At 43.5% G+C, this 18,358-nt stretch overlaps 1 protein-coding gene across 1 annotated transcript in view; it reads right to left on the bottom strand.

The window, feature by feature from the left end:
* The window catches only part of PTGFRN (prostaglandin F2 receptor inhibitor), a 72,575-nt gene extending 55,000 nt beyond the window's left edge, over positions 1–17,575 (bottom strand). The window contains exon 1 of the mRNA XM_069869724.1: positions 17,497–17,575. Coding sequence (XP_069725825.1) covers positions 17,497–17,560 — 64 coding nt within the window. The 5' untranslated portion in view covers positions 17,561–17,575. The remainder of the gene's footprint in view (positions 1–17,496) is intronic.
* Between the last annotated feature and the right edge of the window lie 783 nt (positions 17,576–18,358).

Genomic DNA, 18,358 nt, shown 5'->3' with positions numbered 1-18,358 from the left:
AAGTGGGACAGTGAGGAGATTCATCTCGAAAACTCAATCCTCACCCCAACTGAGGTGGTAATGAAAATGCAGCCTGTATGCTTCTAAAGGATACTTAAAGGGCTGTTCACATTTAACTTGAACTTCAGTGCGGAAAGGGGAATTCTTCCCTAAATCACAAATGTGAGCTAAGCCAGGAACAAAAAATATGGCTAGGATATGAAATCCACTCACACTTTGCAGCATTGATTATCCCTGCTGAACAAATTCAAGAGTCAAAATTATCAAGAAAGCAAGCAAGAGTCAAAAATTTGCTGGCATTCACTGCCTCTGAGAGCTGAAGGCAAATTAACCGTGGAACTAGCTGTCTTTGCCCCTGAATTCTACCTCTAAAAAGCTGCCCTTACATGTGAAAGGAAATGGTATTGTATGCGGCTGCATACTAGAAGACTCATTTTACTGGACAAAAAGAATAGACTCTCTCGGAAGGGTGGGCAGGTACGTGCGTGTGGGCAACATGCAAAGAATTCAAAACCTGCAGAGAGCTGAACTATCTTAGTTAAGATACACGGTCGGTACAACTCTTCTCCCAGTTAGCCCAGTCCTGGAGAGAAACAAATTCCTCAGTGCTTGTGCCTTCTAGTGCAAGCAGAAAAAAAAACAAAAATCCACTTTTGTGACCAAAGTAAGCTAGTTCAAGAAATCAAGAGGATCAGCTTTCAAAAAAACCCTAAGGATCACCCTTGTAGGGAAGACTGTAAGTTTTCAGGCTTACAGCCTCAAGCTTTCCATCACCTCTGAAAACCTTGCCCTGTATTCAATGCAAGTAGTCTGTTATCTTCAGTAGTGGAATAGCAAGGTTCATCAGTTCAGTGCCTGGCTGAAGAAATCCAGCAGTCTCCTCATGTTCCCCAACACAAACTGAAAAGTCTTTTTTCTCTTTACATTACACGTTAGAAAGTTTTCAGTGCTACCTCTTTTGATTAACTTGCAGCATTTGCAGTAGCACCTACTCTTTCCTCTACAACTGATATTGAATAGCCGCCTTGGTATACACAGAGCACAACAGAACACACATTTAAGCTATGGGGAGAATTTTACGCTGTTAGATATTTGAGAAAATCCACATGCAACCACGTAATAAAAGACAACATCACAATATATTACTGCTTGGAGTCTTAGTAAAGTTTGTCATCCAGCCTTTAGCTACTAATCTTCAGATAAGCATGCCTATATACACATCTTTGCTGCTGTCACAGGCATGCCATGTACAGGAAGGTCAACACCACAGGTGACAAAAAAGAAGGAGAAAGTTAAAACAGTCAGAGATCAGCTAATATGCACCATCATCCTGAACATTTCAGAAAACGGAACTTCAGAGGTGGCCAAATGCAACACCTGTGAGTCAGCAAACTGTTGGAGAAAATATTCAAGGTCAAACATGAGGGTATCACCCCTAACTTAGGAAGTCTCCAAGCTACAGATGACTATGAGACAACATACTAGGATAGTAATGGTGTATGCTCACTTTTCTCTAGGCATCTGTTCTCTACCAGCAGAGGCAATACACAAGGCTCAGTAGATTTTTGGTGTCAGCCTTCCCTCTTGTTATACTTTTAGGAAGAGGGAGTTTGGAGGAAGTGCCCTTTTACCACAACTGCTCCTCAGGGACACCCAGGCTGGTGTCTAGGCTGTGCCCAGGAATGAGAAGAGACATTAAAAACAAAACAAAAAAAAAAAAAAGAACAAAAGAACACAGAATTTTCAAATAACTCTTAAAAATCAGAAGAATGGGAATTCTTTTGAGCATGAAACGAGAGAGGTGGGTAAAGAACCAACATGACATTTAAATAGCAGGAGGAGGAGAATACAGTTTTTGAAAGATGCCCAAAGGGAAGATGCTTAATTGTTTCTTTTATGCTCCAGTCTCCTTGCAGAGCTGTTCCAAGTTACACTATTTAATAAGACAACCTACGTACAAAATAAGTAGCTGTTCATATTTGGGTGAAACTTGGATATCCTGAAATTACTCAGTAACTAACACTTTTATAATCAGCTTACATTGAAACAGACAGCAGATTGCATTCACCCTAGGCATCTCCATATTTGCCACATTGGGAAGAACAATTATGTCCTATACTATATTGTTCGACAGAACAAAAGGCTCTACAACCAAACTTCATCACAACAGAGAGCAGACCAGCCATTTTATGGATCCCAAACTGGTACACGTACGTAGCGCAAGAACTGAAGACAATACTACAAGTTCCAAATTCCCACTGCAAAAGCAACATGGCACTGCAGACTAAGTCTCTAAAGACTCTACCAGCCACGGTATTAACACAAAGGAACAATTTATGTCTGGTGCAAACACAGCCACTGTCTAACAGCATATAGTATAGAGCAGTATAAGAACTGAGGCAAAAGTAGATCACCAACTTAGAAAGTCAAGGGTCTTAAAATTCACTTGGAATGCTGGAGATGGACTTGGTGACAGTCTCTAGACTTACCAGTCCAAATTTTTAAACTGTGAGAGAAGATTCTTAGCAGTACCTTTTAAGCACCTTTGAGATTTCTAGCCAATTCCAGCTAACAGGCGCCTCCCTGAACTGCCTCCTTCGTTCAAGGGCAAGCAGTCCTCAGGTAACAAAGGAGATGTACATAATGCACAGGGAGAGCTAATATTCCCCAGAGGTACTTTTGATTAGACCCAGAAAGCTGGAACATAAAACATTGCCATCCAAAGTGCAGAGCAAGCCTTCATCCCCTTCACAGAATCCCTTTATTAGAACATACCCTGGAAGCCAGGTGAACTCCGGGAGACCTGTTCACACAGCATTAGCCCTAGAGACAATATCAACTAACATATACTTCAGAACGTAAACACAAAACATTGACCTATACATAAGAAAAAAAAAATGAAGAAAACAGAAATGTGAAATACGTTTGTATCACACCAACCTATACCCAAGAGGTGTTCACTGGGCACATAAGCCTTGCACTTTGGCTGCAAAAAAACCTAAACTCAAAGCCTGATCTCACCAACATTAGCAAAGAAAGAAAAAAACAAGAAAGGCATTGAATGCTGTGCAATATCAGGAAATTCTCCTTTCTTTCATGCTTCGTGATAACATCTGAAAAAATAGCATAACACTGACTTTTTCAAGCAATATCTAAGCCCCAGTGGGCAAGACAAAAGGAGTTATGCCTTCATTAACACTCAGAAAGAGATGCAGTACACAGGTAGTTGGACTTCCGAACAGATGGTTTAAAAATAAAGGATCCTCCTCCCAGCTCTGCACCTAGTCATGTCCAATGTCAGCAATACACATCAACTTAAGAACCAGAACAAAAAGACTGACAAGCCCTTCATACATAAATACAACAAAAATGCTTATTTCTCTCTTAATTTCTTCATTGTGTATAAATTTAGTACTTTGAAGCTTTAAAGTACTATCTATACTCCCTGCTCATTGACTTTTTATTTCACTGAATCACATAATGAACTGTGTTTAGCTCTCTTGTTGGTATGGCAGTCTTAAATCATGTTAACAGCACTATCCTATAGTAAAATTTGCTTATCATTAGAGAGCAATGGGAATTATTACAGTTACAGGAAAGTAACAAAGTACCTAGAAGGCACTCCTGCTGCAAGTGAAGACTGAAATAGAAGGTACAACATTTACAGAGCTCTAGTTAACTACACAACTTTTCCCTCAACCTCACCCCTTGCCTCCCCACTTAATTTTTCAGAAATAAGAACAGGTTTAGAGATTAATGATCTGAAGACCATTTCCCAGGAGCTTAAACCACTTAAAATCCACAACATCAAATTAAGACATTTCAAAGAATTCAAGCAGAGGAGCACCAGCTGTAATGCAATGCAAGAGCAGCCTACAAATGCGTCCATTGTTCATAGTTTTATAGCCCAAGCCTACCACAAGTCAAAATGCAGGGTACAAAGCACACAACCAGATCAAGTTTTGCCTTTCCCTAGACAAAACACAGATTATTTCAAGATCATTGTCCCTTTCACAAGGAATAAATAAGCCTTGGACAAGGGATTGTTAGGAAGTCTTAAAGTACAGAAGTCCAGCCTGTGTGTAAATTGAAAAGAAGCATTTTTTGCCTTTATCATAAAAAGAGATCCTCTTTGCCAAAGAGGACTGGTGTTTACATTAAAAAAAAAAAAAAAGAAAGAAAATCAGTTTAACACTTGAGTAAAAAGCTTTCCTGAGCAGTTATAAGGTATTTGTATTTTTGCCTGTTCACACTACTGTACTTTTATCTATTAGCAGTTCAATGCAAGAAATCCACTACCTGTCCATCACCTACAGCTGCTCAGTACAATCAGTGAGATCTCCCAGAATTCTCCAAGATCCTATTGAAAAACATCTCCCTACTGATGAAAAGACCGATCTTCATTAATCCACCTGGCAGATGTATTCTTCTCTTCTAATCATTACGGGAGGTTACAATTCTAATAAAGCTGAACTGACATCACATTATTCAGATTACAAAATCTCTAGGGAAAAAAAAAATCTTGGGCACGATGCTTTAAATCATCAAGAACACTTCTTATTCCTAGCTGATAAGCACTTTAAGAAAGGGTATGTACATAGTTGACTGCTGGGAAAGAGTCACCAGCATGGTCAGTAAACTGGTTATCACTGAAATGATCACCAGTTAAGCAGCAGAACTCAACTGAGATTATAAACGGAACCCTATTTGCTACAGGAAGGATACATACCTATACACTGCTTAGCACCAACTTTAAATGAAACCCACCCAAACAGATGTATTGTAAGACAAGGCCATAAGTTATCTGCAGAGAGCCTGAAACAACAGCAGAGGTAAAAGCTGCGTCCTTGAATGTCAACCCTGGAAGCTAATAAATTTAGCAGCACTGTTGGGGACTGTTTCAGCATGTGTATGTTTTTGTGGACATAGGCAACAGCTTAATGTTGAATTGCAGATATCAAAGCCAGACTAAGACCACAAGACAGTACTGGATGTACAAGAAACACCCTGCAGTAAAAGCTTAAAATGAGGCATCTGATCTGCAAAAGGGATGAAAAACAGACAGACTTCCTCAGCCTAACTTCACAAACTTCTGCTAAGCCGGGATATCACTCAGTTAAATGTTTGTCCTCATTTGCTCCTTAAATGCCAGATATGTCAGAGGACAGGGAAAGGAAACACTAACCCATGCCTATTAGTTTCAACCTCAATGTAAGAAAATTTTGTGCAATCAGAACTAGAAGATGCTAAGTGGCACAGGGGAATCCAGAAACAGACACCAGAATTTCTATATGACTATAATTTCTATGACTCATTAGTTCAAAGAATGTTCTGCCAACTATTTCATTTTTCAGAGCTTACTTCATTTTAAACTCCAGTTTTATTATTACTTGAGACTAGTGACAGGAGCTTCCATGCAACACAATTCGGTATGCACGTGGCAGAAATCATCATCAAATTTATCTCTTCAAGTCACAGAAGACCTGTATGACCTAGCAGCATTATTTGTGTAACCACAGCGGTCTAAAGCAATATCCTTTAGAGAGCTTTCATTAGATAAGCTGATTCAGTCAGAAGAGATGGCACACAGGTCCTTCTTCTGAAACAGATGCAGCAAGGAACCTCTGTAAAATTTCACTTGCGGTTATACATTTGCTATTATCGTGCCTCAAGACATGCTCCAACTCAGCCAAGTCCCACAGCCTCTCACGGTTTTCCCCAATCATAAGTACACTTTCTAGTGCTTCTACACATAGTCACTTTCCTGCAGGAAAAAAACCACCCAAGATGAACTGACAAAAATCCTTGCTGGCACTCATAATTCCGACACTGCAGAGGAGGCTGTTTAGGTAGAGGTAGTGGATATAAATTGAGAAAAGGCAGGCAAAATGTAACTTCAAATACAAAAACAGAAGTTCCCAAAGAGGACGAGAGATTCAGCTCTCCTGAAAATACCAACAATATATACCACCAGATAAACAGAATTTTCTGTAAACGAGTGCTATTCAAGTTTTCCAGCAGGCATTTGCTGCCCTTTACCTATTTCAATATAAAACATGCACTTCAGTACAAGCAGGCTAGCTAAGACAGTCTGTTTCCTGCAGCACTGGGTACTGAAAAAGAGCCACAGATCCCCACAAACTCTCACCAACTGTCCAAACTACGCTCAGCGTAGAAAGCTGCCACCTCCAAAGAATGCAACAGCAGAACACCACCACAGGCAGCCATACTTGCCCCATTTTGCACATCTTTAGAGACTAAACCCAAAATAAAAAATTTGAACTCAACAGAATACATCATAACACACAGAGCTGAATTGGGTTATGCTCAGCATGACTTATCCATCCTACTGCCTCTGAGGAAGTAGAGATCTGTTTCAAAGAGGGTAAATGTAACATCCAGGAGCAAATTTTGTATTAAATTACCACAGAGTGGGTACATGCAATTCCTTGTGAGGGACCTGGAGATCCTGCTAAACAGACAGGAACAATCATCAGGTTATTTCCTGTCATAATCTGGTGGCATACATCCAGGATTCCACGTAAGTCTTAAAGGTAGGGCATTAATTACCACAAGTTAAAAATATCCTTGCCCATATGTATTGAAAGCAATTGTCAATTCATGAGCCTTAAAGATTTATAATGCTTGTAAAAACAACAATTGATGGAAAGGTGCAGGAGGAAGTGGTGATGTTAAACAGCACTGAGAAGCACTCAAATAAGTTTGAAAAGCAAAGTTTGAAACCTCACTCACCCATGCAAACAAAATGATCAAGAACAGGGCAGACAAGGCTGACCCCTTCGCAGCCTCCGTGTGCATGTTTCATCCACAGCCGACATGCATCTGTTTGTTTTGTGTCAGAACCTGGGTACCAAGCCCACTCAGCCTTGTTCAGGGAGCAATCTTGTTGACTAGAAAGCAGCAGTAATCGCTGCTATTTCAGTCAGACCAGCAGACATACATCCACTCACAACTAAAGCAAAACCAGCAATTCGGTTTACACAGGCCCAGCAAAAGGCAGACAGAAGTCTGGATTCACATCTGGATGCTCAAAACCAGAAGGCTCTATCTTCATATTAGCAAACTCCCTGGGACTAGCAGCCTTCCAGGTCAATTCATGGAGTGGGCCCTTAGGTCAGGTATCTTTGTCCTCTGACAATCAGTACAAGGCTTCAAGCCCAAAGCCCAAACCCTGTCAATACAAGAGCACGACACTTAAGACAGTAGGTAGGAGAAAAGGATACCTAATCTACAGTCAGTTTCCCAACAGGACTTCGACACATATAATGTACATAGTTCCGAAGGAGGTTAAGCACGCGCCATTGCTAGATCTCCTATGAGTTTGTGCCATTCTCCTCACAACCAAGCAGCCCAGGCACCATTCATTCTTTTTACCACCACCCCGCTTTCCTGTGTGCCCAAGGTGAAAAAAGACCTTATGCCAAGGTGCAAAATATCATCAGCGTGAAGTACGTGTTCTTCATCACCGTGCCATTCAAGAATCTACAGCCTGAGGCCTTGCCTCCTCCCCACCAAGACCTCCAAACATAATCTCACCCCCATGCACAGCCTGCTCTTCTCCAAGGCTCACCCTGTAAGTTCCCCATTGATCATCTCCACAACAAACAGTTTCACTGAACACATTGTTTCAACCCAAGCGGCAGTCAAAGGATGTCTCCTGTTACCAGCCTCCTTTGAGGCAGCAACCACAGTCGAAAGGCATTAATTCCAAGTAACGCCTGTCAACTCTCAACGGTCACTGGACCAAAATCCCATTTTGGACTGCAAGCAAGATTCTACAACACCAAGCCACCCTGGCACTGGAGGAGCACTGCTGACGCCAGACTGTCACTCATGTAAAAACAGTATTCATGCTGGACTTTGGCCAAACCCACATACGCAAAGCAAGTTCTCAGCCCAATGCGCCAATAGCAGAAGAAGAAAATACAGAATAAAGAGAAGCCAGTAAGTTATTTTGATGGCATAAGCATGTTCCAGGACAGCACTATAAAGAGACTAGTTTCTTATTCCAGGTAGAAACTGTTATGCAAGGAAAGGACTCAGGTTATAAGTCACAGAGGTGTGTCTGTGCCATTTCAGACAGGGAGAAAATCTCTTTACACGCATACAAAACAAAAAAACTGACTGCTCACACCAACAGGAGGGGTAGTGAGAAATTCTTTAAATTGCCTTTAACAGCTGCTTTCTAAGTAGCTTTGACGTATCTCCATCAATCTTTATGGGTTCACCAGGCAAAGTCTGAAACAGGAAAACTCCCTGCTCTCTTTGATCACGAGCATCTGAAATATCATTTGTTCTTGGCTTCCAAGTTCTATTTTGGAAGGACATCCCCACCCAATAACTATTCAGAGTACTGAGCCTTCCCTTCACCCCTCCCTTCCAGACTCAGAAGGCAGACACCAGCAACAACTCAGATGCCACAGCACACTCTGCAGCCGCATGCATCCCACTTCAGTCCTTGTTTTAAACTCTGCAGGAGTCTACAATTAGATATTCTATTTACCTGCCAGTGGTAAGCAGAAAACTTTGCTTAGAGAACTAGGATATTTCAATATTTGCTCGAAGAGCTTTGAGAAGCTTGTGAATTTTACCAAGGCTGGGTTTTGGTGATAACCACCCCAACACCACCACCTCATGCAGACACATTTAACTCATTCTTCCATTTTAAACAAGCTATTCCATCAATTCCCTTCCTCTCTGGGAAGCGTGTTCTGCTTCAGTACTCTCTCCTCACCTTCCTTCCCTGATTTCTAACAGCCACACTTAAGTGTCCATTGACTTCTGGCTCTATAAGCTATTTTCTCAACATAGTTTTTCTACTTTCTTAAAAAAAATAAATAAACCCACAAAACTAGGGATGTCAGCAGCTTTGCAACTATTGTCAGGTGTCTATCAATACTCTGCCAGCACCCAGGGCTTAGTCAATAGCTTTAGCATCCATTCAACCCTGCTTTGTGATAGGCATGAAAGACCCAGGTTTACCTTGCTACCTCCCACCTTCAGACAACCACAAAGTGATTTTTGTCTGTGATAAGCTGTCATGCTCTTTATTTTCTCACTGATGAAGCCTGCTCCAAGCATTTAAGCTCTCTAAGCCAATAGGTACAGCATGCCTAGTCTAGAACCAAACCCTGAGATCAAAGGGAAACCAGATCGATGCAATAGACTTCCTACTCCACATTAATTTAAATCTCCATAGGTACTGAAACAAACACACACACTCTACATACAACATAAAGGCTCTTTACATAGACATATTCTATCCACTGACAACTTACCAATATATGGTATGTCACCGGGCTCCTAAAGAACATAACACAGAGGTTGTAACGTCTGGATAAATATTACGAGTGGTGCTCTGAAAGCACAAAACAGTGCAATGGCGAAAGACAAAGGAAGGTGCATCACGTCTCCTATCCTCTAGCATTCAGTAGAGGATTAGAGCACAGAGGGAAAGACTAACATCTCACTGCTTATTCTACCAATTTCCATTAACAAATAATTGCTTGTTTTCACCTCAGTATTACTTGCTCTATTCAAGCACAAATGAATACATGTACTGATCAGACATACATTTCTGGGAAGAAAGGGTTCTAAAACTTGAATGATTATTCCCAAATTACGTGAATTCTGATTTTTTCTCAGAATTATTATGTTTGGTACCCTGAAAATTTAGGAAGTGCCCTTTATTAGTTCAGCATCTGTTTCATATTTAGAAGCCATTCTTTGCAAACACTGGGGTCATGCTGCTTTTAAAGCAGCTCCTGCCAATTCTCTTTTGCAGGGCAGATTTAATAGCAAATTCCACTGCCACAGGATTCACTGTATAATAATGAAGGGTAGTGTGTCAATAGATGAAACTGAACACATCAATAAGAAGCTGGCAGAGGTCCCCATGGAAGCCTCTCTCACAACAATCATTTTAATGCGTGTAGGAGAACAATGCTGTTACAGCCTGCTCAAAGATTCCCCACAGCCACATTGCATCAAAGACTGACTGAAACACGATGTTAAATCTCTGCAGTTGGAGCTAACAGTGAAACATGCACAGAAACAAAGTTCTTTATGTTGGCAATTATTCTTTTTAAGACTGACAAACCTAAGCAGAACGGGCTTTTGTCAGAACTGGACTCTTGCTAGCACACGTGACCCCCAGTGATGGTTCCACCAAATTCTTTTTAATGACTACTGATATGGAAAGAAAAGAGTGACTTAAAAAGCATAAAAGCATGCAAATTGCAGCCATGAAGCAAGCAATAAGCAGCATAGCTAAACCACATCTTTAAGAAAGTCAGCAGAAAGGCAAGTCCAGACTAATCAAGCCTGTTAAACACAGAGAGGAGTGTAAGTTCTTTACTCCTTTTTGAGAGCAACTAAAGCAGCAGGAGGAGTTGCTTTATAGCCAGCATGATGTAAAGGACAATGATGAACACCTGGGAAAAAGCCTGACAGAGCTAAAGCTAGAGAACAAAAGTTAAAAACCACACAAAGTCTGCATTTATTTTTTTCTCCAATACATTGCTCCAGCATCGGTAAGTTTGGCAGAAGGAGGAGAGAAAGGAGAAGGGGAAGAGTGGGAAAGGATGTCACAACACACAGAAGTCTTAAACTGGAATAAAATGGAGTCTTCTACCTCTCTGCCCCCCAATTACAGCTGTAATCCTTTGACACCTTAAAGCAAGAACAAAGTGCTTTCTCTAGGGACATGACACTACTCCCCTACCTAGCATTTACAAAGTGATCCTTCTCCAAGTTTTATAATGGGGCCAAATTTGGACGTTTTCATAAGAACAGCAAAAGCTACATTCTTCTCCAGCCACATTTCCAGCTCTTGCTATAAAGCATGGAGGTGCTAGAACTTCTCAGCTGAACTGAAATTATTATTTGTTCAAGAGCAGGGAGGGGCAATAAGCCAGAATATGCAAGAATTAATAAATAAATAAACAAAAAAAACCAGCTTCTCCCTCTTTTTCTCCTCTTCCTGCTCCCTCCCCATGTGTCATGGTAGGAAATATTTGAGCTCTTTTTGCAGGATGGAAGGGGTATATTTCCTAGGAAATAAAAGTCAACCTGTGGTAGGCACCCAGCCCAGAAAATTTCAGCATGAATGCCTAAAGTCTTGCAGAATAATAAACAACTTAAGAGATGTCCCTCATAACAAAAAGTATTAAGCAGATATACTACAGACATTCCTGGCAACCTTGCCTATCAGCAGCTGTGACAGCTTGTCTGAGAGCTCCAGTCATTAATTAGTGCTCATTCTTGAAGTTCACAAGTCAATTAATTCCAAAATCCATCCTCATACCCTTTTTTAAAGGAAATCCTGTCCAGGACTTCGTGTCTTAGTCACTTGCCTATTCTTCCCATAGCACAGCTAGCAGTTCAGATCCTTTACAGCATCCATGCAAGTTCCATCTGGCCACAAAGATTATCCCTAGTGAAATATTTCAGCTTGCCTCAGCAATTCTTCATATTTCTGCAGCAGTATTTTGCCATCACTGCATACAAAAGATATTGTTCTCCAAGCTGCTTCTTCAGACCCCTTCATATAAGACTATCTCTGCAACCTGCCTCATCTAGTGTAATGAAAAGGAGCACTGACTGCAACACTATCACAAATTTCAAGCAGTCCACATGGCAATTACATCGACTCAAATCTACCAGCATTACCATAATGCTTTATAACTTTACAAGACCCAAAGGCATTTAGCAACACCGGTTCCACCTTCTAGTTCCTCGCTGTAGACTTAGTCAGAATACCATAGTTAAAGTTGACAATGGTTTCCACTGAAAACCCTCGTTTGAAACCTTTTCAAAGTCCAGAGGAAAAAAAAAAAAAAAATCAAAGGAAATCAGTTATGCTTTACAACTATAAAACATAAACGAACAAGCCAGTTTATGATATGAAACTCCAAAAATTAGGAAAGTTTTTAAAGTTCCATAACTTGTGTTTCCTTATCTTATTTTAGATATGCTGATGATCTGGAAAGACATTATTCAAGGCTTTTGGCATCTGAGCAGCTATTTTTCAGACCACTAAATGCCAAAAGCAGTTTGGTCTGAAATTGGTTTTATACCTTTGCCCCTTACAAAACCTAATACATAAGGTGTATTAAAAGTTTATCTCATTATTTTTAAAGCACTTCTCAGCAGGTATTCAAGCCTTGGAGGAAAGCTACCATTTGAGGTTTTCTGAAGAATCAGCAGACAAAAAAAAAAAATGGACAATTGGAGAGCTTTGTATCTCTCAAACACAAGCTCACTCCTTCTTCAGAGCAGGTGATATTAACAACCCAGACAAAACCTGCTTATGTTACAGTTTCTCCCTGTCGTTGTGTGATCCAGTTTTGGGGTACCTGGTTCAGGTTAGGAATCAGGATCATGCAAGAAACTGCTTACCATTCTCAGACAGAAACTGAAACACTGGTGTCCCTAGACAATTTCACCTTTCAGGTTTCTAGAAAACAGACTTCATCACTTTCTACTGCAGGTCTTGTAAGAAAGCAGGACATTTAGAAGGGGTCTGGGAAGCAATTGCAACATCTCCAGTAATAGTCAAAATTAAAGTACTAAAAATACCTTTTTTTCTTTTTTTCTTTGTATTCTGATATAGTCTTACTTTCTAGTCTAATACATTTATTTCAAAAATACTAGAGACATTGAGAGACACTGACATAACCTCTACTCAGACCCAGCTCATATTAGTAACATTTTCCTCACGTTCTTTCCAATTGCAATTGATTAATTCCTATACATAATTGGAAAGAATTCACATTATCTGATAGCGCGTCCATTTCCCTTCCTTTTAAAACACAGAAATTCACACACAAAAATACATCAGCAAAAGGCACCTAAAACCAGACAACTGAAATATTCACTTTCTAGAAATATCCTACTGAGATATGTAACCATTGCCTACTAAGAAAACATACAGGTCTGTTTTGCAGGTGTGTGTTTGACAAAGATTACGGAAACTGAAAAAAAAATTGAAATCCAGCTACAAAAAAGAACTACACAAAACCAAATCAATCCATAAATGTACTAAGTGTCAAAGCTGAAATTCCAGATGCTCCTGGATATTTGTTTATATAGCTAGATAGGTGTATACATACTATTTCTTAAGTACATTCCCCTGTAATCAAGCATGTGGCTGCATTTTTAAGTGACCCCTACTGCTTACTTCAAATCTTGTTCAGGCAGGTTTATACCTCAGTTCAGGGATTAGAGCCAAACACAACAGAGGCTACCTAAAGAGAGCAAGCTGTTGCTATGTCGAAACACAGCAATGGAGAAACCTGGAGAACAAGGTCAAAGAATTTCAGAAAAAGCACCCAGACTCCCTAAAAAAACAGCCCTGGACAGGACCTACAAAGACACAAGACAGCCAGAAAAGGTGACTAAGCTACAATTTGCTGACCAGAAAAAAAGTATAGATGTAAAGGAAAAAACACTCACTACACCGCTTGCCCTTAGATTCCCACATCTTCCCACAGCTTACATGCTAAGAAAATACATCAGCACGGCAAAACCACACAGAAAGCACCTCCTCAGCAACACCACCTGCCCTCCAGAGCCATCCGGACTCAGTTCCAACACTCCCTATGCGCTTCTACTACCTTAGCATCCTGCAGCTGCTAAGATCAGGACAGGCTTGTCATTATTTCCCCTTCGGGGACCTTTTTAACCACCTCTAAAGCTACAACAGAGAGGGGCAAGACTAGCTGTCAGGTCCTTCTCTGAGTAGCAGTGAGGATCTGAGCCTGCCTTCTTCCAAGAGCAGGCAAGCCAAGACCACCAGCACCAGCGCTGAGCTCACCAGCAGGTGAACAGGCAGCAGCAAGGACACAAGAAGTAGATTACACTCTAATACACCTTGAACGCTCCATGGCCACTCGTTCTTGCATCATCTCCCTGCCTTAAACCTTGAGGCTCTCCCATTTTCTTATGTTTTCACTTCAGTTGCTAATGCAGGGAAAGATTAAAGCATGATTTTCCTTGAAGTTCATGATCACAATAACTTATACTAATTACAAAAAGCTTTCTATTGCAGAGCTTGAATTAAACCTTGATTCAAATGACTAACTGTTGTTGCTTCTGAGGAAAAGAAGAAAAAAAAAAGAAAGCAATAAAGAGTTTCAGATAAGAGTTGCAGGAAACAACTCCATTCATGTATGCACAAGGCTCCTGGGGATCTGGTGTGCTGGAACTGACTTTCATCATAGCAGACAGCGAGTGTCACACAGGTCTAAATGGTAGTAAGAAAAAGGCCATCTCTGGGAAACCCATCATCAATGGTTTTCCCCCAGGATCTACCAAGTGCCGGCTCTCCTCGAGCCCCATAGCACTTAAACAAAAAACAGCTTTTTCGGATATACTGAAATTCTTAGCTTGAATCTCAAACAAGAATCAGGGGAAAAAAAATCCAGGGGCTGCAAGGCTTACTGTTTACACTACAGTCTGAGCCCTGGGAACCATAGGATACCTGTTTTGAGTTTCGGACACCTCGTCCTGGGAGAGATGTTTTGGTTTCCAGAGCGTTTTACAGGCAGATTAGGCAGATGTCTGACTGCAGAGTGAAATCACACATAAAGCAGGCAAAGGCAGTGCAAAATGCTGCCCTCTCTTCTCAGGATCTAACCACATCAGAGGAGGGAAGAAAAAAGAGAGACTAGATCTGGCCTTAATCTTAGAATCCACAACCCCCTTACCAACAGTGGCAAGCAATTACAACTGTACTGGATCCAGGAGAAAGGATAAGGAAGCATTATTTGCTACAGAGAAATACTTCAGCTATTTGCATCCTTTGCTTGGTTATTTCATAAAGATTTGAACAAAACAGTCAAGTCTAAGTATACGCAAGAGATTAACTCTTCTATGCCTCAACTGTTTCCCTCCTCCTCGCTTATACAAGAATTCCTCAATACTTGCAGCACATTAGTTAACCAAAGAGCCCAATCTGTATCTATTAGAGAGCTGCTAGACAAGACATTTTCACGAAGCACACTTTTCCCATCCAGAGTGAGAGGAAAAGCACCTTCACAACAACATTTGGAATATCTCAGGGAAGCTACCAAGTAATGGCATCAGAAGATAGCCACGCTGCAGTACACACCACAAGTAATACTGAAAAGTTCAGGTTTGTTTCTTTTCCTGCACACAAAAGCACTTTCAATTTTAACAGCACCATACCAGCTTAAGGAAAAACAAACAAACAGAAAAACCCCAAACCACATAACAAAGGAAAATCCCTAAAAGGTAACTCGGAACATTCAGACAAACCATATCATGAACTTGATATCTGTGCATGCACATTTTAACTTCTTGCAATTTTTTCAGCTGGAATTAAGAAGGAGATAGCTTTCCTGTTGCACATCACCCTTAATAGTTGTTACTTTTTGCTGCACTACTTTCAGTACTTTATTTGGGAGTTCACATTTTCCACTTGCCCTACTAAGCCATTCTCTTGAAAAAATTTATTTCCTTTCTGTTTCTAAACAAAACCGCTAAAGGTGTTCTCTCCAGTTCTTCACTGTTTTCGCAGCTGGAAGAATGCCTATGTTGTAAAGATAAATAAGGTGACTAACCTCAGCTGCAAGTAAGAGAAAGCAGACAGCTTTGTGTGGTGGGATCTCAACCTGTAGACCCTCTGCTCACTCACTGCCTGCAAGCCACCTCAGGAAGAGCCTGGGACAAGCCCAGGTTTAGTTAGGAAGCAGAGTTTGCAAGTGTACCTGCTCTGCAGATCTCGCTATGAAAGATTCAACAGCCAAACCATGAGGAAAGTGCTCTGGCAGACTTTAAAAAAAGAATTAGTCATAGCAGTGTCAAAAGTACAAGCACAAACTAAGTCAGCAAACAGAGCTGTGTTTAAAGAAAAGCCTTGCAGTGTGGGATTGGGGCACTGCTCAGTTACTCACTCCTTCCATCCCAAATCTGGAAAACGCTCTCACATACTACTTACAATTAGTCAAGCGGTCTGAATCAAGAACCTATGGGGCAAACTTGTTTGCCAGCACTTGAAGTACTCCTGATTGCGCAGAGCTGACACAGAACTGCTGAAATATTACAGGTAACTGCCTCACTTGAACAATCCCCTCGTTCTCTAGCTGTATTCACTACAACTTCAGTAATGCTGCTAGCAACATTACCAGTCCAAACTTCAGGAGACTAAAACAAGGGGGCAAACCCCCAAACCCACCACCCACCCTTCTGTGTCCTTGCTACAGTCTTTATTTCTGCACGCTGCCTGGCATTTATACTAGTAGGGAAGACCACCACACGTGAAGCCAACAACAGCTCCACAATTCCGCGAACAAGGCATCAAACACCAACCACACAGCTACCCGTTATCTCTTAGCAGAACTTCGCGGCAGAGGCAGCAAACCCCGAGAGCCAAGAGGGGCTGGAAAAGCATCACTCCCCCAATTCCCTCCAGCACCCGGAGAGCTCGGGACTCTGCTGCCAGCCTAGAGAAGCCCCCTCCTGCAGTTTTCCCGTTTAGGCAGGGAAAAAAAACATCCCTTTCGGCTCTGCGAGGCCAATTTTCACTGCCCTTACCTTAGAGCAGCCACAGCAGGTCGTGCAAGAAAGAGCAACCAACGCTGCCCCGCAACCAGGGAAAACCGCACAAAGCAGCATCATCCCTTTACATCCCATCTCTGCTCCGAGAGGGACCCTTAAAGTTGTGGCGAGATACCCGGCACCCAGCCCCTGCTCCAGCCCTTGGAGAAGCTGGAGGCGGGGGGGCAGGGCTGCAGAGCTGCGAGGGCAGCACCGGGGGTCACTCTTGGAATGGGTTGGGTTGGAAGGGACCTTAAAAATCCAAGACAAGACAAAAAAAAAAAAAAACAAACAAAACAACAAAAACAACAAATCCCAGATGCGATTATTCTAAGCTATAAAAGCTAATACATGTTTTAGCCAGCATGATTTTAAAAGGGCATGGCACCTAGCAGAGCCAAGAAAGCTGGAAAGCTAGGGAAAAGTAATTTTCATAGAATCACAGAAAGGTTTGGGTCGGAAGAGACCTTAAGGATCATCCAGTTCCAACCCCCCGGCCCTGGGCAGGGACACCTCCCACCGGACCAGGCTGCCCAAAGCCCCATCCGACCTGGCCTTGAACACCTCCAGGGATGGGGCAGCCACAACTTCCCCAGCCAACCTGTTCCACTGCTTCCCCACCCTCATCGGAAAAATTTTCTTCCTAATCTCTGATCTAAATCTCCCCTCTTTCTGCTTAAAGCCGCTCCCCCTCGCCCTGCCCCTGCGCTCCCGACCGAGAGCCGCTCCCAGCTCCCCTGTAGCCCCCCCACGAGGCACCGGGAGGCTGCTCCGAGCTCTCCCCGGAGCCTTCCCTTCCCCGGGCTGAGCGAGCCCAGCGAGCCCCGCCTGCCCCCGGGCCGGGAGGGACCGAAGGCTGCGGGGATGGGCGAGCAGCGCTGGGCTCCCACCGACCGCCCCCCTCCCCGAGCTCACCGAGCAGCAGCAGCAAGAAGAGGAGGAGAGGCATGCAGGACGCCCTCTCCCCGCGGTGCCCCATGCTGGCAGGGCTGCGCGGGTGCTTTTCTCTTTCTCTTTCTTCCCGCGGGGGCGGGATCCCCTTCGCCTCTCCCGAGGACACCGAGCTGCCGGCACTGCCCGAGCCAGAGAGAGCAAGAGAGAGAGAGAGAGAGAGCACAGAAGCCGCCCGCCCGCCCCGGCCCGGCCGCGCCGCGCGGCGCAGCCAACCACAGAGACAAACTTCCCCCCTCCGCACACGCACACACCCCGCCGCCGCCCTCCCTCTTGTTGCGCCCGCCCCCGCGCGCCCCCGCCCGCAGGTAGCAGCGGGGAGGCGGCGCGCGCGCGCACGGGGTGGGGAAAGGGCAGGAGGGGCTGTCCGGCCCCCTCCCCGGGACAAAGGGGGAGGGGAGCGCGCGCTGCCCCCGGGCAGCCCCGAACACGTGGCTCGGGGTAGACCTGGCAGCCGGGACGGGCCGGGACCGGGGTGGGATGGAGGTGGGGGGGGAAAGCAGCTCCCCGAGACGAGGAGGGGATCCCGGAGGCGACCGGCCCCCGGGGAACGATGTCTTCTGCCCCATCTGTGCAGCTGCGGGGTGGGGTGGGATCCGCTGGTGCCCGCTCCCCTCCGGTGCCTCCAGCTTGGGGGTGGGGGGTGGCCGCATGCCGGCACAGACACAGCCCTATAGCCTGGGGTCCCCTCTGCCTCTACACGCGGGCACAGAACCACCCCACAGGCTGGGGGGGGTTGCTGCGACCCCTGCCCCTGCACACAAACCCCTGCGGGTTCACTCACACCCTACAAGCACGGAGCCTCCCTTGTGCTCGGTCACGCACC

This window comes from Phaenicophaeus curvirostris, chromosome 1 (genome assembly GCF_032191515.1).
Source record: "Phaenicophaeus curvirostris isolate KB17595 chromosome 1, BPBGC_Pcur_1.0, whole genome shotgun sequence".
NCBI lineage: Eukaryota > Metazoa > Chordata > Aves > Cuculiformes > Cuculidae > Phaenicophaeus > Phaenicophaeus curvirostris.
This window is presented reverse-complemented; position numbering and strand designations above follow the sequence as displayed.